This window comes from Oppia nitens, unplaced genomic scaffold, assembly GCF_028296485.1.
Source record: "Oppia nitens isolate AA-2021 unplaced genomic scaffold, nextdenovo-longstitch-racon4-pilon3 scaffold6_pilon_pilon_pilon, whole genome shotgun sequence".
In the NCBI taxonomy this organism is placed as follows: Eukaryota; Metazoa; Arthropoda; class Arachnida; order Sarcoptiformes; family Oppiidae; genus Oppia; species Oppia nitens.
The window spans coordinates 6311253-6336843 of NW_026533250.1; the positions used below are offsets into that span (position 1 = coordinate 6311253).

The following is a 25591-nucleotide window of genomic DNA, read 5'->3' on the forward strand; positions in this document are numbered from 1 at the left end:
ATCTTTAATATTTAATACTGTATTTCCATTATTAGTTAAATAATAATTAACAATATTATTAATACACAGTTAAAATCTATTTATTTATTTTTAATTATAAAACAATTAATTATATATATATATATATATATATATATATATATATATATATATATATATATAATTGTACATAAATTAAATTTTTTAAAAATAAAAAATATTTTCAATTTTTTTAATAGTCTCATTATATTATTTTAATTTATTTTATATATTATGTTAAGTTTATATATATATTGAAATTTATAGACTCATTGTTTTTTTAAATAATTAGTAATAATAATAATAATTTTAAAAATACTAAATAAAAACAAAATCAAATTTAATGATCAAAAAATAAAAAAAATAGTTGCAAAACAAAAATATGTAATAATAATAATAAATTTAAAAAATATTATTAAATAATAATAATTATTATTACTAATACTGTATTATAAGTATTTTAAAAAAGTAATAATATTTTTTGTTTAATTGAAAAAAACCAAAAAAAAAATAATAATTAATTTTCAATTATTATTATTAATATTAATAAATCCAATAATATATGTCTAATCATACGGACATTACCCGCGGCGGTGGCCAACAACCGTTAATTACCGACTCAGTGACCGCCATTGTTACCATAGATATAGGTAGTAGTGGTGGTTATGACCATCACCGCCGCCAATATCGGGTAACCACTGGTTACGATAATTATGTTGTTGTTATTATCAGACAACGATGGCTAAGACTACTACTACTAATAACCGCCGCCACTGTCAGTACCGTATCGGCTATAATAATGGCCGCAATGGCCGACCATTTGGTCGGATGTTGTCTGAAATTAAATCCTGTCGACAATAATAATGATAGCGTAAGTAACTAAAGTAATTTTTACTAATACATGACTGTCCTCTATCATACCTAACTGATCCCTAATTTATTTTTAATTAGTTTACAAAACTAATAATATATTCAATCACTATATGGATAGTCATCGGCAACTGTATGGGTATTATCGGTCAACTATTACAAACTAGTCAACCCTATTGGACTATTGTTGTCTATCCCGTACTTGAATGGTTGGCCACTATCTGGTCCGTACAGACCGTCCACCGGATCGATCATCCCGTATGTCTAGTCAATTGGTTGATCACTATATGGTCAGCACTGGTAGCCACTGTACTGGCCATTAGTATTTGTTAGGCTACCGAACCGTTACTATTGGCAATTAATTATTTCTATTAATTACAATATAAAATTAGTGTGTCTATGTGTGTCCCTCCCTACCCCCCCCCGGGTTAACCTAATACCCCCGTACCCTATCATAAAAATCATTATACAGTATTAAATAAGATAATATATATATATTTATATATAGATTAATAAAAAAAATTAAAATCTAAAAATATTAATAACCTTAGCTAGCTAGTTTTAATTATGAATTTATTTATGTTTAAGTGATGTTTTAATTTTTTGTCTAAAAATTAATTGTTTGTTTGAAAGTTATTTGTAAAAGTATATCACATTTGTTTATTTTGTTGGTTATAGTAATCATACATTTCCTATAAGTGCCAAAATTTTTTTATGTTGAGATGACTATCGCATAGCGAGCGGAAAGTCAACTCAAATATCGGGAAATCGGCGGTAAAAGTAATTAACGTAAATACACGCGTTATATAAAAAACGGTTTATTTAGTAATTAAAATATATACGACATGTCGGTGTGAGAGCTAAGAGACTACTACTGGTCCGGAACCGGTAGAGTAATTGTTATATCCACGCTTGCGATTGAATTGTAGTGTCGAGCGCCTGCTATCGACACACTCCCCGGCCGCGAGATTCCGGCCATAGGTCGGAACGGATGACCAATGAGATGCTTGTGATTCGGCGGGCAGTAATCGATGTCTTGAGCGGTGACGTGGTATGTTTTCGGTGAACGGCGAGTTATGATAGCGATGATAGAGTAAGAGATGCGATGAATGAGAAACAAACGTTTTCGTGACATTACCATCTCTTACGTTGAATTGTTTTATGCGGAAGGTTTCGGGACCGATCTGATCAACTATACGGTACCGGCCGTGAATGTAACGATTGTTTCGCGTCGAGTAACTGTTGGGTATACGATACTTAACGCTATCACCGATACGTAAATCAGATGAGCGATGCTTATCGTCGTGTCTGACATTACGTACAGTTTGCGGTTTACGATATCGTTTAGTAACGTTTTGTCGGCATCGGTGGCATCCCTTGATATAGTTGGAGGTATCGGTTCTCAGCGTTGGCCACCAATGTTTCGATGAAACCAATCGAAAAGTATGTTCAATATCATGATGATTGGCGTCGCTATGGAACTCTTTTATTACGTTTGCGACCATCGATGGCGGTACAACTAATTTAGTTACGCCACGATATGCTACGTGTATGAGTCCGTCGATTATCTTCGGTTTTCTGATTTTATACGCTTTGATTTCGTGTTGATTGTCGTAAAGGCTGTTATTAGCGTGGAGATTTCGGTGTTCGTCGGCAGCTGATGTCAATTGAGTAAACGACGGTCGGATGAGTTTATTTACTATCTGGTCGTCGATCTCTTTAATCGTCAGATTTTCGGTAGGCAGAGGTTTCGGCTGTTGAGCTATCGGGTTAACGTCGGTTTTAATAAGAATTGGTTCGGTTGGCAACGCGAGACCAACTACTTTGATTAAACCCATTGTCGGTATATTTGCGACTTTAATCGAATAGCTTTCGACGTTTCGTTGATTTTTCAAACGTACTTTCGTTTCCATATCGGCTATGTCGATGCCAACGATAGCATCGTAAGAGATGTCGTCCATTACTTGCATCGACACTCGTTCGGTATGCCCGTCGAGGTTGATAGCGATTCGAACTTCTCCGAGTGTAGTCTTAAATCCGGCGACGGTTTTAACTTTAATTCCTTGTCCGTCGGGTCGCAATCGCAAATCATCGGCTATTTCTTTAGATAGGACTGTCAATTCGGATCCGTGATCTATGAATGCTTTAACAGGTTTGTCGTTGATCTTCACGCTGTAATGGCGGTTATCATTGATAACTATAGCGTTGACGGCAGCTGTAGAATCATTTTCATCGGCTGGGCGTGGAGCTGGTGGTTGTCTAGTGTCTGGGCGGTGGCAAAGGCGCATCCAATGATATTCAGTATATCCGGATCGGAGACATCGAGGACAGGGTTTTGTAGGTAAGTCGTTGTTACGTTGTTTTCTCGAATCGTAAGGCCTGTCATTGTCATCGCAATCGATATTCGGATATCGCTGTCGCTTTCGTGTCTCTTCTATCGCTACGGCGATACTAAACCAATCTTCGGGTGACTTCGGCTTCTGGGAGGCCAGATGTGGTTTGTACCAGTCGGGCATACCATTTGTGAGTAGCCCGACCGCCTGCTTATCCGTGGTCTCGGCTTCATCCAAAAGCCGGCGCATATCGTTATAATAGGACAAAACTGATTCGTTTCCTCGAAGTCGACGGTCAGATGCTTCGACTATCCCGTGGCCTACCATACGGCCGAAACGGGCGATCATTTTCTTTCGACACGTTTCCCACGTGATGTCTGGTCGTTTGCGAGCGACCTCGCGGCAGTACCAACTGTATGCCTCGCCGGTAACGTGTTTGGCCAGTGACGTAAGTTTTTCGCTATCGGTATAATCGTAAACTAACGAATTGAATCCGTCGATCCATTCGTCAATCGGTACTATCGATTTGTCGCCACTAAACGATTCACACATTTTCGAAGATGTTTTAGCGAAATGAGGCGCATATTGTTGCTTATCGACACGTTTTTCGGTAATTTCTAAACGATTCTTCGCAGTTGTATTCGCATTCACCAACCGTCTGGCGTCGCGTCTATCTTGAATGGCTTGTTCGCGGGCTGCCGCAGCGGCGCGGGCAGCGGTAGTCAATGTGGCCATTCGTTCGGCCAACTCATTGATATCCATATCGGCGGTGATTCCTTGAGTAATCGCTTCGATATCATCGGCTAATGTCGTTATGGCTTCTGCATTATCTTCGGGAATATCTTCGATAATATCTTCGGCGTCGGTGGGCGGCAGGGTTGCCCTATAGGTATTACCAGATCGGAGAGCCATCGATACCTTCTTCGGTCTTTACGCTTCTTTATAAGCTCTAAGTCGTCGCAAAAGTCGGTTAATAAAATTCGTTAAAATAAAAGGCGTCTAAAAACCGTTGAGTTTAGCATTCAAACGGCTAGTCGTAAAAACGGTTAAAAATGGGGTATAAAAATCGGTGATTTTTAGCGTAAATTCGATCTCGGCGACTGCGCCAATTGAGATGACTATTGCATAGCGAGCGGAAAGTCAACTCAATATCGGGGAATCGGCGGTAAAAGTAATTAACGTAAATACACGCGTTATATAAAAAACGGTTTATTTAGTAATTAAAATATATACGACATGTCGGTGTGAGAGCTAAGAGACTACTACTGGTCCGGAACCGGTAGAGTAATTGTTATATCCACGCTTGCGATTGAATTGTAGTGTCGAGCGCCTGCTATCGACACAATGTGTCCCATATTTTTTTTTATTAAGATAGGGCGCCCACTATTTACACACACACATACATCCGGGTTTTTTTTCAGGGGCAGTGGGTGGGTGTGGGAGCTATTACTAGATGTTTGTTATTACCTATTAATTAGGTAAATCTTAGGGTTATCATCATCAGGTGCTTGACATTTAACAAAATATTTTTTGAAGTTTTAATAATAATAATTATATATTTTTTTCAATATTTTTAATTTGTTGTTATTTTGTTTTGTTTAAATTTGTTGATTTTTTTGAAAAAAAATTAATTATTATTATTATTATTATTCACCAGTTCCTATTTAAAAAAAATTAATAATTTACCCCCCCCCTTCACTCATACACAATTATCCCCCTTACTAAATTATTGAAATTGTTTATCTAGTTTAATTTTTAAATTTATTATTTTTATAAATTAATTATTAATATTTATTTTTTAATTATTATTATTTTAATAATTACTTAATTCCAGTCATTTAAAGAAAGATAAAAAAAATTGTTCATAAAATTAATCTCTAAATTATTATTTACGAAAAAAAATTAAATTAATTTTTTTTAAAGTATAATCTCCTATAATGAGCTGCATTTACTACTTAATAATAATAATTATTATTAATTATTATTATTATTATTATTAGCCAAAACACACGTACAGATACATACAATCACACACAAATAGTTTCCATATATATAAATCATACATTATTTTTATAATTTAACAAAAAAATTGTAATTAATTGTTTAGTTAATTAATTATGTATTTTTTTTAAAAAAAATTGTTAAAAATTTTACACATTATTTTATATAAATATTTACTGTTTTTGTGTTTAAAATGTGTTACAAAAATTTTTATTTTTTTTGTTATTGATTTTCTCAAATTGTTTGCTCAAAATTATTGTATTATTTTTTTTATAAATATATTTGTTTTTTGTTGTTTTATTTTTTTTTGTTATTGTGATTTTCATATTTGTTGTTATTATTATTATAATTTTAATTACTTTTTTATAAACTATTGTCAAAATTTTTAAATTTGTAAATAATATGTTGTTTTTTATTTGTTTGTTTTTAATAAATCATGATTTAATTTTCTAAAACATAATAATCTAAAGTTGATTTTTATTTACATAATAAGAAAATTTGAAATTAATTATTATTATTTTTTTATTATTATTATTATTTTGAATCAAAATAAATAAATAAAATATTATTAACATATTATAGTTTGTAAAATATATAAGTTTAGTTTAAATACTGTTAATAAAATTAAATAGTATATCAAATATATATATATATATAATAAAAAACATATGTTAATATTTATTAATAATAATTTATAATAATAATAATCATATAATAATTAATATATTAATTATCAGTATTACAATATTTATTTTGTTTATAAATCTTTAATATTTTTTTTTTAATTTAAACTAATAATATAGTGTTATAACCTATAAATAACATCAAAAAAAAGATAATTATTGATTATAAATTTTGTTTAGTAATATATTTTTTAAAAAATCATATATAAATATAGTATATACTATATATACTAGTATTTACCCCAAATGCAAACAATTCATACGGTAATGTTTGGCTACTTGTATGCCATTGATTGCTACGATAATCATATAATTCAATTGAATTTAAATCTAACCAAAAAAAATAAATAAAATAAAAATCATAAACAACAACAACGACAACAAAAATACATTAAATAAATTCTATTAAAAAAAATTAATTAAAAATTAAATATTAATAAAATAGTTATTTAATAATATTACATGGAAAACCACCTAGTGCATATAATAATTGATTATCATCACCATGGACAACTAGACTAAATTCAATGCGCTTTTCAATCATTGAAGCTAAAAATTATTTATTTAAAAAAAAGTTATATATATATTATATTTTTATATATATTAATAATTTAAATAATAATAATAACTACCAATTGGTGTCCATTGGTTAGCAATGGGATCGTATGTTTCACATGTATTATGACTGCCATCACCACCACCTCCTCCGCCGCCGCAAACATATATTTTGTCCATAAATACAGTACAACCCATTGAATATCTATTATGTATAGTGTTGGTAATTTTTCGCAATTCAATTTTCGATTGCCGCAATTGCGGAAAATTGCGTGAAATTGCTTGAAATTGCGCGCATGAGGGAATGTATAAAAATTAACTTTGACAACGTTAAAAATTTTGTTTACAATAGATTAAGAGAATTTACTAATTTATTATTATTTTTACATGGTTTTTAGATGGCAACATTTTATGATAAAATAATTAAATTTTATATAATTAATTTATGTTTTTATTCATATTGCTTTGCCATTTAAATTTTGTTAATTTTTTAAAAATTATAAATTTTTCTATGTTACAATTGCGATTTTCGCAATCGAGCTTTTTGCAATTGCGGCAATTTCACGCAATTTCCGAGCAATGCAATTGCGCATTTTGCAATCGGTACATCACTAATTATGTATATACCGTATGAAACCGCATAATAGATAAGTGTTTTAATTTTTTTTTACATTAATCCCTAACCTCTTAGTATGCATACTGGCCATCGGTTTCCATTGTTTACTATACAAATCATATTATTTTTATTTTATTTATTTTTTTGTATATAAATATCATATAATAATAACTTTAAATATAATTACATTATCTATGGATGCTAATAATAATAATAATACTATTAAATAGTATATAATAATTGTTTTAACTAATAAAAAATTAATATATTTATTAAACATAATTAATAATGATAGACTTAATTACTAAACAAACAAATAAACAAACAAACATTATTATTAATTTAGTTACTAATAAATAAAATTTTTATATATTTTGTTTTATAAAAAAAATTAAATAAATTATACTAAATACTTTAGTTATTTATTATCAAAATATAATATTTTTAGCATTAAAAAGATGTTTATATTAGTTTTTAATTATTTTTTTTTTATTTTCAATCCAATGTTCAAGTGGTTAGTTATACTTAAATACTGATATTATTAGTATTTAAAAAAAATAAATTATTATTATAATTATAACATCTATACATAAATATGAAGTTTTTTTTCAAAATCTAACGGCACCTCATTGTCGATCATAATAATGATAAACATAACAATCAATTGATAGGCTATTATGAAAAAAAATTTCTGCATTCATTTAGCACCGAATTCAACACTGAATTGACCGATCGTTTTGACCACAATTTTTGGTCATCACTACCGTTGCCGACCACTTTCGCCGATATAGTCACCAAAAAACAAATTGACGCATTAGTTGGTCGTTCGGTAAAAAATCTATCGGCGATTTCTGGACAAACTCACTGAATATTAGTAGACCTAAATCCAGACCACGGCTACCATAGGATGAGTGATCCAAAAAAAAAATCGCTTAACAGTAGACTACATGTGCTTTGATTGGTTACCCATATGTTACCGCATCGGAAGTCTGCATGGGTTAAGACAAACCTGTCAGCAGTGGTAGGGGTGTCGGTGTCGATACCATTAGTATGAGAGGACATATAGGTTTCCAATGACTCAATCAGCCAATTCATATCCAGATTTTTTAGATCAATTGATTGAAAAAGTTTAGACAATTATATTCATTAAAACATCATTAGTTTCAGTACAGACTCCCTGTCCACTAGTTTAACGAAACTATCTCTAACCAAAAGTCTAGTATCCAATCGCTTAATGTTTACTAACGGGTGCATCCATTTGGTTGAAATTTGGGCCAACATTTTTAGCTAACTTTCCCACTAATTGCTTGTCTGTCATATCATCTTAAGTGAAATGTCGGTGCTTTTCATACATACATACAGTACATGTCATAAAATAACAAAAGTTTATCTATTTATTAAATATATTTATATACCGTATATATCTAATTGAATAAAATATTAATATAAAAATTATAAAAATTTATTTAAAATATAACTTTTTATTTAAGTATATAAAATAAAATGTTTAATATTTAAAAAAAACAAATTGAATTAATAGTTTTGTTTTAAAATATTAATTTTGAAATTTATTATTTACTTGTAATATATATATAATTATCACTAATTTTGATTTAAATAATATATTTATTGAATTTTTTTTTAGAGAAAATTGAAAAAATTTGGATAATTATAAAATAACATAAAATGTACTAATATTGAAAATAACAATTAAAAAAATTAGTAATACTTATAATTTAGATAATTATTAAATAAATTAAAAATAATCAAAAAATTTATAACTCATATTATATTTAAAAAAAAAAAAATTTTTTACTATATTTTTGTTGTTAATGCAATTGATTTTAATATTAATTTTATTTAATTATTTTTAACAAAACATAATCAAGGAAAATTTCTATAAATCAATAAAAATCAATTAATTTTTATTTTATTAAATTATATTCAATTTAGATTTACAGTATTAACATTATAATTATTATATATTAAGTTTATATACAATAATTTTATCTACAATTTTATTGAAATAATTTAAAAAATAAATAAATATTGAAATTTATAAATATTATTTAAATTAATTTTTTGATTTCATTATAATATAATTATCATTCAATTGTTTAATTGATCAATCAATCAATCAATTAATCAATTGATAATAGTGTCATCATATTGTAATTGATGTATAGGTTCATCATAAATAATAGTATAATTATTATTATTAATATTATTATCATCTAGGTTATTTAATAGATAATCATAATTATATTCATCGTAAACTACTTGAGTTGTTAATGATTTACGTTTATTATTATCATCACTAGTATTATTATTATTATTATTATTATTATTATTATTATTATTATTATTATTATTATTATTATTATTATTAGTGTTACGTTTGGAAATATATCTAATAATTAACACAAAAAACACTAACAGTAATAATATTGTCAATAATATACCGACAATTAGTATACTAACCATAAAAACGTTTGATAATTGTTGTGTAGCATTGCCATCATTATCAACAATAATACTGTCCGTTAAATTAACATGTTCATTTATATAATTATTCATATAATTGCATATATTATATGATGATTTTCTATAGTAATCATTATCGATAAATTTATCAATGTAAAATTTAAACAATTGTGTACGATAATTTAGAAAATTTCCATTAGCAAACGTCCTAATATAATCAATGGCTAACGTTTTGCACGTATTATTATTATTATTATTATTGGTATTGGTATGCGTATTGTTACGCGTATTTATACGCGTATTATAATTGTACGTGCGATAAACAACCAGTGCTAAACCTAAACGCATTTTACACGGACCATTAAATTGACGCCAAATTTTTGGCCATGGTACATTATCGAATTGTATACGAAATAGATCCCGATTACAACTAATTAGATAATTAAAAAATTGCGATGAATTAACATGTATATCACCCGTATGTTGAACCGATTGATAACCAATATGTTTGTAATAGATTTTATTTGATTTAATTTCCAATAAAAAATATTCATAATATTTTTCATCATCATCTGCGGTAATATTTAAATAAATCATCGATTTTAATGATTGGCTGTCATCAGGTATGGCCAATCGTAGTTCAATAGTATCAATGGTTAACAATTGTTTCGATAGAATCAAAGCACTCGTATAATTACCGGGCGATTCCTGGACAGCTGTCAACGCTAGACTGCCATCGATTAGTTGTAAATTATTCATACTATTGGCAAAACTGTTAATTTGATCCGAAAATAATTCTAATTATTAATTATTAGAAAAAAATTAATTAATTAATTAATTAAATACTTATTTTTCTATTTTTTAAAATAAATTTATTAAAAATAATTAATTAATTAAAATATAATAATTAAATCTACCATGATGATAATTATAATTGCCAACATAGACATCCCATAGACTAGTATTTAGATAATCGCTATTAAATTCATCGCTCCATTCAATATAGTCATCAAAACAATTAATATAATAATTATTATTATTAACTAATAATAATATTTGAATTGTTATCGATATTAATATAATTTTTATTAGCATTTTTTTTGTTGGTATACTAATTTATTTTATAATTACTTATATAATTATAACAACAACAACAACAAAAAATTTTTCCTTATTTGAAAATTATTAAATTAAAATTTCATTGATTTTTTTTATTTTGTAATTTCATACTAAAACAAAACGCACAAAAATATTTAATGTTTTAAATATATTTTTGTTTAAATATAAAGTTATTATTTACTATAAGTATTATATATATATATATATATATAATTTTTTTTATAAAAATTATTAATACTGAATCATAATATTACTATTTAAGTAAAAAAGGAAATAAATATTTTTTGTTTAAATAAAAAAAATAAGATAAATTTTTAGCAAAACTAAAATATTACGCAATATATACAGTATTTTTATATATAATTGTCGTATTTTATTACTACTACTGTCGTTACGCAAAAAATTGACGTAATATTTATATATTTATTTCTGTTAAATTTGAAATATATATATAGTTTAAAGTAGTAATTGTTAAAAGTTAAAAATATTAATACTTTATTTTATTTACTTAAAAATTTATAAATAAAATTAATAAAACTAATATTATACTAATAATAATAATCTAAATTATTATAGATATTTAAATTATATTGTAAATTATATTTACTAAAAATAAAAACACAAAAAATATTAAAAAAAAAATAAAAATATATATATAATTATTTGTTACTATTTATCTGATAATAATTATATTAATATTTTTTCAGTTAAGTAGTAATAATAACAGTATATAATAAAAATATGCCAAATTTAGACATAATTTATCAATTATTATTAAATTTATAATAAAAATATATAATCTAAAATATATAAATTATTTTTTTCAATTTTTTTTCCGTTTTATTTAAGTAGATATATTACTGTATGACTCAATATTAAAAATAATAATAATATTTTTTTAGTAATTTATTAAAATTGTTAGTAATAACTAATTACTACTGTACAATAAATATACTGTATATGCAATTAAAATCCATTTTTAACAAAATGCCAATAATTTTTTTATTAATATTGAAAACAATAGTAATAATTAATTAAATTAATATTAATTAATAATATTAATTGTATCGATGATAATGATAATACAATTTGAATGTAGCGATGAATTTAATAGCGATTATCTAAATACTAGTCTATGGGATGTTTATGTTGGAAATTATAATCATCATCATGGTAGATTTAATTATTATATTTTAATTTATTAATTATTTATTTATTTTATATTTTAATTATAATAATTAATTAGATATAAATTATTTATTTATTTTAAATAATTTTTTTAAAAAATAGAAATATATATATATATTAATTTTATATTTTAATAATGAATAATGAATTTGTAAAATTATAAAAATATATTTATTTAGTTTTTATATTTAATAATTAATTAATTAGCATTATTTACGGATAAAATCAACGTATTTGCCTATAGTATGAATAATTTGCAATTAATCGATGGCAGTCTAGCGTTAACAGCTATCCCAGGAATTGTCCCGTAATTATACAAGTGCTATAATAAATCAATTAACAAATCAAAAACAAAATTGACATTGATAATCTAAATTGATATTTAGTTAAAATTAAAATTTATTATAAATATATATATATATTATATAAACATTTATAGAAAAATATATATATATCTAATATCTAATATCTGTAATATTTAATAATGTATTTTCATAATTAGTTAAATAATAATTAACAATAATAGTTATAAAAAATCTATTTATTTATTTATTTATTTTTCTATTATAAAATCATTAATTATATATTTTTAATTTTACATAAATTATTTTTTTTAAAAATAAAAATATTTGCAAATTTACAATAGTCTCATTATATTATATTATTTTAATTCATAAATAATGTTAAGTTTATATATTTTGTATTTATAGACTCATTGTTTTATTTTTGTTGTAATAATTAGTAATACTAATAATAATAATTTTAAAAATACTATATAAAAAACAAAATCAAATTTAATGATCAAAAAATAAAAAAATAGTTGCAAAACAAAAAAAATAATAATAAATTTAAAAAATATTATTAAATAATAACAATTATTACTACTACTAATACTGTATTAAAAGTAGTATTATTTAACTAATATTTTTTTGTTTAGTTTTTAAAAAATACCAATAAATAAAAGTTAATTTTCAATTATTATATTTATTAATAAATCTAATAATATATGTCTAATCATACGGACATTACCCGCGGCGGTGGCCAACAACCATTAATTGCCCACTCATTGACCGCTATTGTTACCATAGATATAGGTAGTGGTGGTGATGGTCATGACCACCGCCGCCGCCAATATCGGGTAACCACTGGTTACGATAATTATGTTGTTGTTATTATCAGACAACGATGGCTAAGACTACTACTACTGATAACCGCCGCCACTATCAACACCCTATCGGCTATAATAATGGCCGCAATGGCCGACCATTTGGTCGGATGTTGTCTGAAATTAAATCCTGTTGTCGACAATAATAATAATGATAACGTAAGTAACAAAAGTAATTTTTACTACTAATACATGACTGTCCTCTATCATACCTAACTGTCCATTCGTTTATTTAACATATAGTTTACTAAACTAATAATATATTCAATCACTCTGTGGACAGTCGTCAGCAATTGTATCGGTATTATCGGTCAACTATTGCTAACTAGTCAACCCTATTGGACTATTGTTGTCTATCCTGTTGTTCAATGGTTGGCCACTATCTGGTCCGTACAGTCCGTCCACCGAATCGATCATCCCGTATGTCTAGTCAATTGGTTGATAACTATGTGGTCAGCACTGGTAGCCACTGTACTGGCCATTAGTATTTGTAGGCTACCGAGTCATACTATTGGCAATTAATTACTATTAATTACAATATAGTTAGTGTGTGTGTCTGTATGTGTGTGTATGTGTTTATGTTTGTGTGTGTCCCTCCCTAATGCCCCCCGGGTTAACCTAATACCCCCCGTACCCTATCATAAAAATAATTATACAGTATGAAATAAGATAAAATATATATAATATAAGGTAACAACAATTAACAACAAAAATAAAACTAAAAATATAAATAATCTTAGCTAGTTAATTTAATTTTTAAGTAATTTTTTTTTAATTAAATATTTTCATATATATATAATATATATTTATATTTTTTCACATATTTATGTATTCAAAAAAAAAAATATAAAATAAAACATTTATATAGAACTAAAAACTATATTTTGATAATAGTTTTAAATTAATAATTTTTATACACAAATGTTTATTAACAGTTTTTTTGTAATAATAATTTTATTTTAAATTTATTTAATTATTAATTATTATTAACAAATTATAATAAACTATATAAAATAAATATTAATTTTTTGGTATTGTTTATTTATACTAAAAAAATATTTTGTTATACATTTTATTTGATAATTAATATATATATCTATATTTAAAAAAATAAAATAATTTAACACAAAATATTTTTATTTAAAATTATAATAATTTTAGTTTGTTTTTATATTTATTACAAATATTTTTTAATTTAAATTTTATTATATTTATATATAAAAAAACTCAAATAATACGAATGGGACTAAAATTTAGTTAATTTTTAAAAATATTTAAACTATCAATTTGTTTAAATATTTATTTACAATTTTTTTGTTGTTAAATAAGTAAATTTTGTTGATTTGTTTATAAATGGTATTAATTATTATTATAATAATTATTATATTTTTTTAAATAAGATATTTATCTAAAAATTTAATAATTGTTATCACAAAAAACAAATAAACAAATTTAAACATTTATAATAAATATTTTTTTTAAATAATATTTTATTTTTACAATTAGCTAATTATTAGCCAAATACCTGCTTAGGTATCATATTGGAGACAACGGGCCAAATAGGTTTGATCGCTGAGACCACCGCACAGATAGATATCATAGTCAAACAATTTAACAGATTATTGCTATAAATTGTTTTTTTTTATTTATTTTTTTAATTAAAAATAAATAGTTAAATTTTGTGTAACTAGAATTAAGTTTTATAAAAATAAATTTAATTAAAAAATTTTAAATTAAATATTACTTACTGTATACTAATAGTTTTGTAATGTTTTGTAAAAGTATTATTTTTAACAATAATATGATTCATTGTTTAATGTTTCACATATGACGTTACATTAGAATGTTTACAATAATTATAATTTAATAATTATTTACTTTTGTGTTAATAACAAGATATGTTTTACTGAAGTATTTCTATAAAATATTAAATTATAAAATATTTTTTAAAAAAATATAATCTGTTCGGTATTAGTTCAGTGATGGACGTGAAAAATGTTCAAAAATTTTTGGTCACAAATCCCGAATTGATTTTTAATATTTAAAAACCTAATGTTTGACAAGTTTTCAATAATTGTTATTAACTCTTATTGTTTGAGTAAATTGGCTGATAATACTAAAGTAAGTTTATATTATATATATATATATATAACTAATATTTGAAATAAAATAATTAAAAAAAATCTATTAATAATTTAGATTTTCATAATAAATTAAATGAATGTCTTAGTTATCGGATCTCAAATTCAAACTGAATTGAAAACTACAGAGAATTATCTTTCGAACACCAGTTCAACAATTGCTGAAATGACTTCTGACATTATAATTCACAACATAATAGTATCGGCGGCCACTTTGTCGCGTAATGTCAACTTTATTGTCGAAAATGAAATCCTATATAATGTTAACGATCTGAACATTGATACGAAAAAATGGATAATAAAAGTATCATATGACATAAATGTATCATAAATAATAAATTAATTTTATTAATTAAAACATCCATTAAACGATTGTATAATATTTGATATAAATTATTTGATGTTTTCAATAAATCATTAACTAAATGATTAGTATTGATATTTAATTGATTAGTTAAGATAAGCTTAGCTGTAGTCCATATATTAGTAAAGTTTTATCTCATAAGTATTCACAGCAATGATTTCACAAGTATTTGAAAACATATAGTTCATCATATATTTCATAATAAAATAAAATATGCGATTTTCGTACACATTTTTTCTGTTTTCAATGCATACATTGTCTGCAAAAGAGTTTCGACAATCAATAATCTCATCAAATCCTTCATCAGTATATATATAGTAGAAAATTGCTTTTAAAATAATAGCTTCAAATAAATTATAGCCATTTGTTAAAATATCTCTTTGTCCTAAAAAAGTCTACTGTAGTCCACTGTCATGATGATTGTTAAACAAGTTTCTTAGATTTTTTGGGATAAAACAACACATTATTGTTGATCTATATATCGTAACCAATTTGTTAGCTGTCAACAGATTTTTTTTGATATAACAATCTTTTCTTTCAGTTTTAATTGTAACATAATTTAATGGATGAAAACTATAAAAAGTTTTAAATGTGTTAAAAATCTTCCATTAATTTCCAAACTGAAAATGAAAAACCTAATATCATTCATATGATTTTGTTTATACAATTTAAATAATTGATTGATAAATTTTAATGCAAACAAATATTTGCCTATTAAGTATTAGCATATGATAAACATTGGTTAACATAAATAAAAAAATACATCCAAGTAATTTGTTGATATTGTTTTTTTTAATTGTTATTTGTTAAACGTAAAATTACCCATACAATTGACATAATTATTGGCATATTAATAATTTAAACAATTATTATCAATCATTTAGTTTAATTCATAATTTCATACAACAATTGTGTGCTAACAAGGGTATTAAAAATGGCAGGCATAAACAATAGATGCCAATTTTGCCAAATTTCTGCCCTGCCTCTGCCATGCCCTGGGCATCTATTTTCAGGTGGTGACACCTATTATTTTAATTTTATATTATTAATTAATTTATAAAACATTGTTTTTATAATATATTTTCTTGTATTTTTGTTTTGTATACCTTTAAATTAAAAGGTAATATCATTGGAAATAAGTAAATTAATTGTAAATTTAATTAACACGTTAAAATACTAAATTACATTATTTTTATAAATACAGTTGCTTTTTAGCAATTTAAATTGGCAGGCAAATAAAATATATGCCCAAAATGCCAGGCATTTATGGCATCTATTTGGGCATTGCCAGGGCAGGCATTTATTTTCTTGAAAAACCCTGGTGCTAATACATAATGTAGTCTTAATTTGATTTGTTTAATTTGTTGATTGAATTGCTTTTTAAAAAAAAAAAAAAAGTTTTTAAGTTTTTTCATAAAAAATATTTGCTATTGACATCAAATAGCAAGTCATTTTTTATTAAATCGCTATAATGATTTTATATCCAATTTAGTAGATAATATTAGGTATTAGGATTAGGATTATTATCGTTATTATCGTTATTAGGATTATTATCGCTGAAACTAACTAACGGATCAAAGTTTGTCTTTTTTATACTAAACTAATAATATATTCAATCACTATATGGATAGTCATCAGCAACTGTATGGGTATTATGGGTATTGTCTGAAATTAAATCCTGTTGACGACAATAATAATAATGATAACGTAAGTAACAAAAGTAATTTTACTACTAATACATGACTGTCCTCTAACTATCTAACTGTCCATTCGTTTATTTAACATATAGTTTACTAAACTAATAATATATTCAATCACTATATGGATAGTCATCGGCAACTGTATGGGTATTATCGGTCAACTATTGCTAACTACTGATCCCTATTGGACTATAGTTGTCTATCCTGTTGTTCAATGGTTGGCCACTATCTGGTCCGTACAGCCAGTCCACCGAATCGATCATCCCGTATGTCTAGTCAATTGGTTGATCACTATATGGTCAGCACTGGTAGCCACTGTACTGGCCATCAGTATTTGTTAGGCTACCGAGCCGTTACTATTGGCAATTAATTATTTCTATTAATTACAATATAATTAACGTGTGTCTATGTGTATGTGTCCCCCCCCCCCCGGGTTAACCTAGTACCCCCCCCGTACACTATCATAAAAATCATTATACAGTATTAAATAAGATAATAGATTTTTATATATTTTTATTAACAACAAAAATTAAAAAAAAACTAAAAATATTAATAAGTTTAGCTAGTTAGTTTAATTATGAATTTTATTTATTTTATTTTTTTTAATTAAATTATTGTAAGTTATCAGTAATCATAGATTGTAGTTTGTTTTTATAATTATTACAAATATTTTTTAATTTTAATTTTTGTATATTTGTTTTTTTTTTAAAAATATTAACTAGTAGTCCGTAAATCTAAAATTTAATTAATTTTTAAAAATATTTAAACTATAATTTTTTTTATAAATATTTGTTTACAGTTTTTATATTTTTTTAAATAATAATAATAATTATATTTTAAGTTTATTAAGTTTTTAATTAACAAATTATACTATACTTTAAAATAAATATTAATTTTTGTTTTTGTTTAATTATATTAGTAAAATATTTTGTTATACTTTTTATTATTTAATAATTAATATATTTATCTATATTTAAAAAAAAATAAATAATTTAATACAAAATATTTTTATTTAAAATTATAATAATTTTAGTTTGTTTTTATATTTATTATAAATATTTTTTTTAATTTAAATTTTATTATATTTATATATATAAAAAACTCAAATAATGCGAATGGGACTAAAATTTAATTAATTTTTAAAAATATTTAAACTATCAATTTATTTAAATAATTATTTACAGTTTTTTTTTTGTTAAATAAGTTAATTTTGTTTTGTATTTTAAATAGTATTAATTATTATTATATATTTTTTTTAAATAAGATTTTATCTTAAACTTAAATTTAATGATTGTTACAAAAAATAATTTTTGAAAAAATAATATTTTTTTTTACAATTAGCTAATTATTTAAAATATATTATTTGATTTTGCAAACTATTATCATAAAAAAAAAATCTAAAAACTAATCAAACAATTATTATTATTTTTTTAAATTTAAGTAAAATATAAATTTTTGTGACGATTATTATTGATTGTTAAGTTTTTATTTAGTACTAAATTTAAGTACAGTTTTTTTTATAATTGAATAGCTTATGTATGTAATAAAATCCATACCTGACCTTCAAAATTGATTTTGAATTAACTACTGATAATAATAAATACATTGAAAGAGAGAGAGACTGATATTAAAAATATATAGAGATATGAGTATATTATATACAGTATATAAAAGTTTATTTAATTTAATACAACAACAAAAAATTAATAATTATTTCTAGTAATAGTGTTTAGTTTGTAGTAAATGTTGCAAAAAAAAAGTTGTCATCTAATTATCAATAGCTACCGGTTCTCAAACAACTAACTGGACGTACAGTCATCATCACCCGCACCATCACCAACACCTGTGATGGCGACACCGACAGCACTGATAATACTGACGGAAGGGGCGGAAGAAATGGAAACTTCCATATCGTTTGATGTCTTGAGGAGAGCCGGTGTAAGTGACTGTCTATTAACCAACTGATCCATCACTTGTATAGAAAGAGACAGAGAGACAGAGAGACAGAGAGACAGAGAGACAGAGAGACAGAGAGACAGAGAGACAGAGAGACAGAGAGACAGAGAGACAGAGAGACAGAGAGACAGAGAGACAGAGAGACAGAGAGACAGAGAGACAGAGAGACAGAGAGACAGAGAGACAGAGAGACAGAGAGACAGAGAGTTAGTTAGCTATTTATATATGTCTTTTGACTAATACATACCCGATCTCTCTCTCTCTCTCTCTCTCTCTCTCTCTCTCTCTTTCGGCTAACAAATAAACAATTTTGCCGAATATTTCAGGTGGACGTCACAGTGGGCGGACTGGCCGGCGGCAAACAACCAGTAAAATGTAGTCGCGGTCTACATATGGTACCCGACATCGACGTGGCCGACATCGGCGATCAGGAGCTCTACGATGCCGTGATATTGCCGGGCGGTTTCGGTGCCGCACCGGCACTAATCGAATCGGCAATTGTTGGTCAACTACTGCGGCGACACTACCAGGCCAATCGTATACTCGCAGCTATATGTGCGGCACCTTTGGCTTTCCAGAGTCACCGGGTAGGCTACGGACGCCGATTGACATGTCATCCGCTGAAATCCGCCGGTTTAGCCGATGACGCGAACTTCCGGTTTGTTGCCGACTCTCGGGTTGTAGTCGATGGTCCGCTAGTGACCAGTCTAGGACCGGGTACGTCCTTTGAATGGGCACTGGCCATAGTCGAGAAACTATATGGTCCCGAAAAAGTGGCCGAACTTAGCCGACTAATGCTTCTTAAATAATAATAATAATAATATTTTTTAAAATAAAATTTTAGTATATTTTAAATATATTTTTAAAAAAATAATTATATAAATGTTAAGTTTTGTTTTTATTAAAGTTTAATATTTTTTTTGATAATATTAAAATAATATATAAATTTTATATTATAAAACATTTAGTAATAAAATTCATAAATATATTTTAGTATCAAATTATAAATAAATAATTTAATTTTTTGAAATTGATTTCAATTTTTTGTTTGTTTTTTTATATAATATAAATTATATTATAAGTCAATTAATTTATATAACTATAAGTTTTAATGTTTGTTTATAATAATTTATATAATAATAATTTTTAACTTTCGTATTAATATTAATTATAATAATAATAATATAATAATAATTTAGTTAATTTTCAATAGACCCAGATGGTACTAGTGTTTTAATTATTATTATTATTATTATTACGATAATATTAAGCGCTAAAAACAAAACAAAAAATAGTTATAAAAATTATATATATATATGAAATATAATTAAAGTAAATAAAATAAAATTATAAGTAATTTATAATTTTATTTTAAATGTTAACAACTTTAAAAAAATAAATTAAATCATATATAAAGTATTTAATTATAATTGAAACTAATTTTTATTATTACAATATTATTATATTTTATTAATTATCAACAGTTAATAAATTATTGATAACTGAAATTAAATAAAATAATAATTATTATAATTTCAAGTATTTAATAACAATAGTATCAAACTTGATATATAAATATTATAAATATATTGTGTGTATATTAATCAATAAAAATCCTTAATTGCTATCAAATATTATGTTTATATTTATATATAAATTGTTTGCTAAAAACTAATCAATCAATGTTGAGAGATACCTTAAATAATAATAATAATACCTCCCTGTCCTCTATCTATCTATCTATATGTCTACAAATTATATACAGTCTATTAGTATTATATAGCAGTAAAATATCATATCAAATGTGTCTAACAATTAATTATTTATAATTTTTTTATTATAAAAAAATTAATCAATAATATTATAATAGCAATAATAATAATAATAATGAAAATTTTGTTTTATAATTAATTATGTTTTATTATAAAATAAAAAAAACTATTATATATCTTATATTTTATATTATTATAGTGTATTAAATAAAATAATATTATTTTTTTAAATTATTATAAAATGTTTCATCAAACAGATGATGATTTTGATAATAGTTTATTAGTTGAAGAAAAAACACGTAGTTTTACAATCAATAGGTGCTATGACTATGAAATTATTGGACAAAAACAACAACAATCGGCTGCTGCTGATGGAGGAGGAGGTATGGGCACCGGTGGTAGCCTATTGTTTGGCACCACTACACGAAAACTATACAATAGTCTACCCGTACAGTGGCTCCGGGATTATAGTCGTCATAGACATCGTCGGCAAATAGTCAACGATTTACCAATGATTAGGCAATTGATGGGCGATTGTCAACAACGTCGCCGACAACGATATAAACAACAAAATCAAAGTGACTTTTGTCGACAACAACAACAAACTACCGGTGCTGCTATCGGTAATACTACACTAGTCTATAGCCGACAATACCGGGTCTACCAGTTTTTTCATCGCCCCTCACATACAGTACTATCCATTAGCTATCATCTACTGGTATTTGTATTGGTTATCTGTTGTCTAATACTTACCATACTGTCCACCTGTGCTCCGTACGCACCAACCATTGGACCCATACTGGCCATTATGGAAAAGTCGACTGTCCTATGGTTTCTCAGTGAATTCCTAGTCCGGCTATGGTCGGCCTCGTGTAGGCGCCAGTATGTCGGATGGCTGGGAAAACTCCGGTATCTAAGACAACCATCCCATTGCATGGATGTCTGTATCATACTATTGTCGGTTGTTGTCCTCAGTGCCGACACCCGACACGGTAGTCAAGTATTTGCCGTTTCAGCCTTGCGTGGCTTTCATCGGACATTCTGTATGTTTCAGCTGATGGCGCTCCGGGAGGAATCGGTAGTGATGGACGAGGATTTAGTACACTATCAGCAGCAACACCAGCCCTGGCGACTGTTATGGGATGTCATTGGCGACCAGTTGCATCAATTGTTGATCATTGTCTACGTACAGCTGGCCTGCATACTAGTCCTAGCCTACATATCCTATGTAGTGGAAAGGGATGTCTCCGATAGCCAGATGACCAGTTTGGCCGAATCGTTGTGGTGGTCGGTAAGTGGTGTTGTCTTGAAAAAAAATAATTTGAAATAATAATTATTTATTTTTTTTAATTATTATTTTTTAACACATTATAGAAAATTAAGTTATTTAAAAAAAATTATATTAAGTTATTATTTTTAAAAAATCTATTTTTTTAATAATATTAATAATATAATAGATAACTAACTTTAAGATTATAAGTAAATTAAAATTATTTATTTAATAATAATATTTTTTATCAAAAAATTAATATTTAAATAATTAATAGCAATTAGTTTACTAAATAATAATTTATTTATAAATCTATTTATAATTATTAAATTAATATTAAATTAATTAATACTATTAATATACTGTTTAATATGGAAAATATAACACAAATAATAAATATAATTAATTAATAATAAATGTAACTAATATTTATAATAATACAGTAAATATTATTAGTATTATTACAATTTCAATAATAATAATAATAATAATAATAATTAGTTATTTATTGATAAATCAGTTGCCTATAACTGGCCAATACTGGATTATGCCAACCCGTATATGTCAATGTCTGGTTAATATATATATATAATAAAATATAAATAAATAAACAATTTTAACTATTAAATACTATCAAACTATTTGACACTTAAATATCTATAACTATAATTAAATATTACAGTATTTATATAGTATTATACTGTAAACTACTGTATATATACTTTATAATAAATAAATACTTATATATATAAAAACTAATAATAATAATAATAATAATTTTTTTATAACAAAAAATCATTGACTCCTTTTTAGTTTTTATAACAACTTATAAATGATATTTAATATCTCAATAATATATATATATAAATTATTTATCATAAGTTATTAAAATAATATATTAACTAATAATTATTGATTTTTATGTAATTCATCTACTAATCAGTAAACATATATATATATATATATATATATATATATATATATATATATATATATATATATATATATATATATATATTGTATATAATGATAATAATAATAACAATAAACAAAACAAATTTTTTTATGTAGATATTTATCAATAACTAGTATATACTGTATATATAGAGGAAAACAGTTTTAACATTTAGTTAATACATGTATTTTTCTGATACTATAATATTTTTATCAAAAAAAATTATTAGATATTGATAATATAGAGATAAAATTATTTGTTTTTAAAAAAAAATTATTTACACTATATTTTTTCCAGAAAACATTTTCACTTTTTTTCATTTATTTATTTATTAACAAAAAATATTTGATAATTAATTAATTAATTATTTATTTATATTTATAAAAAAAACAATTAATAGGTTATAACACTTTCAACTGTTGGCTATGGAGATAGGGTTCATGTAAGTCATATTACTTTTAATATACAGTATATATATAATTATATTTATATATATATATATATTATAAAACAAACATATATAAATATATAATAAAAAGTAGAAAATAAATATCAATTTTTTTGAAAAAAAATTATTGTATACAAAAAAAAATACATTAGATATAAATAATATTCATTAATAATATATTTTATAATTCAATTTATATTATTATATATTTATATATATTTAATAAAATTCAAAAAATAAAACAATAATTATAATTAATTAATTATTTTTTTTATAACAAAAAAAAAGGTAACATGGTGGGGCAAACTAATAGCCAGCTTGTTTGCCATAATAGGTGTATCCTTATTTGCCTTACCGGCCGGTATTATCGGTGCCGGACTGGCCATCCAAGTCGATAAACACGCAGCCGAGCGGCTGAAAGGCAAAAAACGATTGGCCGCTATTGTATTGTTGCAGTCTATGTGGCGATTGCAGTCAACCTACCGGTGCTCACGGGCATCATCGGCACAGTTGAAAACTACTGGTGCTAACCGACCAACCGGCCAACCATTTACTACTACTGCCGGTAGCCGATCATCCACTGGCAAACAACTGGTCGACCAGTTTGTAACTAATACCCGATTTTTGGTCGCCAAACGAAAGTTTCGCAAATTGTTTCCAAACAGTAGAGGAGGTAGAGGTGGTGGTGGTGGTAGTGGTGGTGGAGGTAGTAGTAGTGGTGGTAATACTATTGATTTGGACAGTGATTACAGTACCTACCGGTGCCAACGTCGCCAATTGGAAACCAATTTAAATAGTATTCATCAAAAAGTTAATAAATTAACGGATAAATCGTTGGCCCAGAAATTATTTCAAGATAAATGTCAATCAAATCTAAATCACAGATTGGATCAAATGGATGAGATTATCGGATCAATTGATAAACAATTGTTAAGACAAAATCAATTGATTGATTTATTATTAAATAATTTAAAATAATTAGTTTTTTTAATGTAATTTTAAATGCAATTTTTAAATGTGACAAATAATTATATTATAATTAATTATTAATATAAAATCAATGATTTTTTTAATAAATAATAATAATAATAAATTAATTGTAAATTAATTTTCACGATTTTATAATAATATTAATATAAAACTTTATATATAGGTTATTAACTTTTAATTAAATAAAACTATTAAATAATAATTATTAATGAAATAAAATCAATGAATTTTAAATTAAAGTTAAATAATAATTTTGTAATTGTAAATTAATTTTTCATATTTTTATAATATTAATATAAAACTTTATTAATTAAATAAATATTAAATAATATGCAAAAAATACTTATATTGATTGCTTAAAATAATATTATTGTTTATTATTATTATTATTATTAGTAATAAAAAAAATCTGTATAGATTTTTTTCAGGTTAAAAATATATATAAATATTTTTTTTAATTATATTTACAAAATTTATTTTTATTATTTTCTAAATATATGTGAGATTACTTTACACAACAGTAAACAATGAATTTTTTTTAATAATTGACTAAAAAAATATTATTATTATTATTATTAATTTATAATAATATATTGCATACATATTATATAATATTAATAACATAATTATGTTAACAATTGAAATATGATAACTAAATAATAAAAAACTACTAAAAATATATATATATATGATATCTTATAATTAAATAAATACAAAATATTAATAATTATTTTTGAAAAAATAAAATAAATGCATTAATTAATTAATTAAAAACACTACTATTTAGTTAATTAAAAAAAATATGATAATGAATTTTTTTTTGTCAATTAGTTATCCATATGTTTACAATAATATATATATATATAATTAAGAAAAAAAAATTTTAATACAATATATATATATATAGATATAAAATAAAATTATGAAATATTATTAAATAATAATAATAATAAAAATATTCTT

The 25591-nt window shown here is 24.7% G+C and overlaps 2 protein-coding genes across 2 annotated transcripts; both read left to right on the top strand.

Annotated features, from left to right (window-relative positions):
- The first annotated feature begins 18893 nt into the window (after positions 1 to 18893).
- On the top strand, positions 18894 to 20063 carry LOC128962655 (protein dj-1beta-like). The gene is made up of 2 exons (XM_054309051.1): positions 18894 to 19175; positions 19520 to 20063. Exons 1-2 carry the CDS (start codon positions 19086 to 19088, stop codon positions 20000 to 20002), a joined length of 573 nt encoding a protein of 190 aa, XP_054165026.1. The 5' UTR covers positions 18894 to 19085; the 3' UTR covers positions 20003 to 20063.
- A 1143-nt stretch (positions 20064 to 21206) lies between these two features.
- LOC128962832 (potassium voltage-gated channel subfamily KQT member 5-like) lies at positions 21207 to 25159 on the top strand. Its single transcript, XM_054309233.1, has 4 exons — positions 21207 to 22256; positions 23591 to 23632; positions 23927 to 24567; positions 25150 to 25159. The coding sequence occupies exons 1-4, from the start codon at positions 21207 to 21209 to the stop codon at positions 25157 to 25159; spliced, it is 1743 nt and encodes a 580-aa protein (XP_054165208.1).
- Positions 25160 to 25591: the final 432 nt, after the last annotated feature.